This window comes from Labeo rohita, chromosome 11, assembly GCF_022985175.1.
Source record: "Labeo rohita strain BAU-BD-2019 chromosome 11, IGBB_LRoh.1.0, whole genome shotgun sequence".
Lineage (NCBI taxonomy): Eukaryota > Metazoa > Chordata > Actinopteri > Cypriniformes > Cyprinidae > Labeo > Labeo rohita.
In genome coordinates this window covers 19,420,260-19,423,299 of record NC_066879.1, presented here as the reverse complement: position 1 = coordinate 19,423,299, position 3,040 = coordinate 19,420,260, and the positions used below count along the sequence as shown (strand labels likewise).

At 42.3% G+C, this 3,040-nt stretch overlaps 1 protein-coding gene across 1 annotated transcript; it reads left to right on the top strand.

Annotated features, from left to right (window-relative positions):
- The first annotated feature begins 352 nt into the window (after positions 1-352).
- On the top strand, positions 353-2,511 carry fam43a (family with sequence similarity 43 member A). The gene has a single exon (XM_051122119.1). It carries the CDS (start codon positions 559-561, stop codon positions 1,600-1,602), a length of 1,044 nt encoding a protein of 347 aa, XP_050978076.1. The 5' UTR covers positions 353-558; the 3' UTR covers positions 1,603-2,511.
- The last annotated feature ends 529 nt before the right edge of the window (positions 2,512-3,040 follow it).

Genomic DNA, 3,040 nt, shown 5'->3' with positions numbered 1-3,040 from the left:
CAGGGTCACATATTTGAATGATTTCTACCGGATCATTTGACTCTAAAGACTGGAGTAACGATGCTAAAAATTCAGCTTTGCATCTTTACTTTTTTAAATATATTCAAATAGAAAGCAGCTATTTCAAATAGTAAAAATATTTCACAATTTTATTATTTATTTTGGATCAAATAAATGCAGGCTTGCTGAGCAGAAGACAGAAAAAAAAAAGTTTGACTGGTAGTGTAAATACATGGAATCTTTGAGCAACAGCTTGGCGAAAAATCTCAGAACGCTTTGGTATCGTCCTCACTCTGTCGCCCCCTCCGTGAGGCCGAGTTGGTTCATTCCTGTATATAAGTCGCCGTCTCACACTTGTACTGTACAGTGTGTTATTTAGCGATGCTGAGATTATAGCGTCCGACGAGACACTCCTCCGCTCACAGGTCTATGAAGTGCTCTGCAACTTTGAAAATGTCTTAAAGCAAGCCGATAGATGACCAAAGCCTGTTTCGAGGTAGAATTTAGGCGTAATAGAAATACTAAAGTAGATTCAGCAGCTTTCATTCAGCGACCATTATGTTGCCTTGGAAGAAGAACAAGTTCGAGCTGATTGAGGAAGACAAGCAGCAGTCCAAGCAGAAGGGCTATGCCGTGAGCCTCAACTACTCGGCGCTCACCTCCTTCGCCAAATCCTGCCCGGAAAGCGCACTCAACAGAGTCGGAAGCATGTTCAAATCCAAGAGGAAAAAGGTGAAGATCACCAGCGAGGACCCTACGTATACAGTCCTGTACCTGGGGAATGCCACCACCATCCAGTCCAAGGGGGACGGATGCACGGACGTGGCCGTCAGCAAGATCTGGGGCAAAAGCGAGATGGGAAAGAACGGGACCAAGATGAAGCTGACCATCAGCTCGCAGGGCATCCGCATGGTGCACGTCGACGAAAAGGCGAAGAGACCGGGACACCTGTATTTATTGCACAGGATCACCTACTGCGTCGCAGACCCCCGGCTCCCCAAAATATTCGCCTGGATCTACCGGCACGAGATGAAGCACAAGGCGGTGATGCTGCGCTGCCACGCCGTGCTGGTCTCCAAGCCGGAGAAGGCGAAGGCCATGGCGCTGCTCCTCTACCAGACCTCCGCGACAGCGCTGGCCGAGTTTAAAAGACTCAAAAGAAGGGACGACGCCAGGCACCAGCAACAGCAGTTGATCGGGGAGCAAACGATTCCCCTGGTGCCCCTGAGGAAGCTGCTAAACGGACAGTGTTACTATAAACCCCCGGTGGAGCGCAGCAGGAGCGCACCCAAGCTGGGCTCCATCACGGAGGACCTGCTCGGGGAGGAGGAAGAGGAGAAAGCCATGCACTTTGAGTGCGAGGATATTCTGGACACCGACAGCGACTGTGTGGCCAACGGCAAGCAAGAACTCTGTCAGATTATTAATGACTTGGGCTCCATGAGCATAGGGAACGACGTGCAGACGCTAAAAGCCGATTTGAGGGTGACTCGCCTGCTGTCCGGGGAGAGCACCAGCAGCGAGTCCTCCATAGACAGCAACCAAGAGCCCATTTCTATTCCCAACGGCATTGTGGATGGGAAAATGCAAGAAGTCGGCTGACTTCTCTTGAATTTAAAGACAATCTAGCCAGCGATGACAAGCGATGCTTCACGAGGGTGCATGAATGTGCCATTTCATCCACTTTGACTTGAAAGCGCGCTGTTGGGATTCACGGGATGTGTTTTAAAACCTAGTGAGCTGCCTATCCAGACATCACGTTTGGGCTGAAACCGCTGCACACTGGAAAAAAGTTTAGTGAAATTTCATTGCCGCCTTAAGTAAAATCCAAGTGGTGCCAAAGTTACAACATGCACTTTTCTGATAAAAAAACGTAAGATTAAAAGTAGAAATGGAGGCTGATGACAAAATGATGTCTAGGTAGGCAGCTCACTAGGTGTTAAGACACAAGCCATGGAGATATTGTGGACTTAACAGACACTCGCACAATAATCCCTCATTAGGGGTCTGGATGGAAGCACCAGAGTTGCTCTGCGCAATAAGACGCTTAATGTCTCTGCTTAACCTCTCTATGGTGTAAGAGGTTTTAGGAATGATCTTGTTTACCTAATAAGTTTCCCTCATGGAAATGCTTTTCTTTTCTTTTTTTTTTTCTTTTCTTCTTTTTGTTGAGAAAACAGTCCGAAATACGTAACTCAGTCTTTCTTTCTCTCTTTCTTTCGAAAGAAGTGGTGTCTAAACTAACTGAACAATGAGTTACAAAACTACTTTCCTTTCAGGATGTTCCTTTTTTTTATTTTGCACTGTGGTGGAATTCAGAGAAGTATTATGTTATTATTTATGTGCATAATATTGTTTTGCTCTAAATGTTCTTACAGACATGTTTTATCTTTGCTGTGCAAAAGAGACCGTTTTCCTGATGTACAGAGATGTATATAATGTAAACAAAATGCATTATTTTTTAAACAATGTGGTTTGTTTCTGTGAACACCAATAAAAATGTAAAATTGATGTCTAACATTCTCTGATATATCATATACCAGTCAAAAGTTTTTAAACAGATTTTTAATGCTTTTTTAAAAGTAATCTCTTCGGCTCACCAAGCCTGTATTTATTTGATCCAAAGTACAGTAAAAAAGTTTGAAATATTTTTACTATTTAAAATACCTGTTTTCTATTTGAATATATTTTAAAGTGTAATTTATTTTTGTGATCAAAGCTAAAATTTCAGCATCCTTACTCCTGTCTTCAGTGTCACATGATCCTTAAGCAATCATTCTAACATGCTGACTGGCTGTTCAAGAAACATTTTTTATAATTATTATCAATATTTAAAACAGTTAAGTACATTTTTCAGGATTTTGTGACGAATAGATCCAAAGATCAGAATTTATACATTAACATTATACACTATACCATTCAAATGCTTGGAGTCAAGGAAAGAAATTATAGAAATTTATACTTTTATTTAGCAAGGACGCTTTACATTGATCAAAAGTGATGATGAAGACATTTATAATGTTACAAAAATTGCTTATTG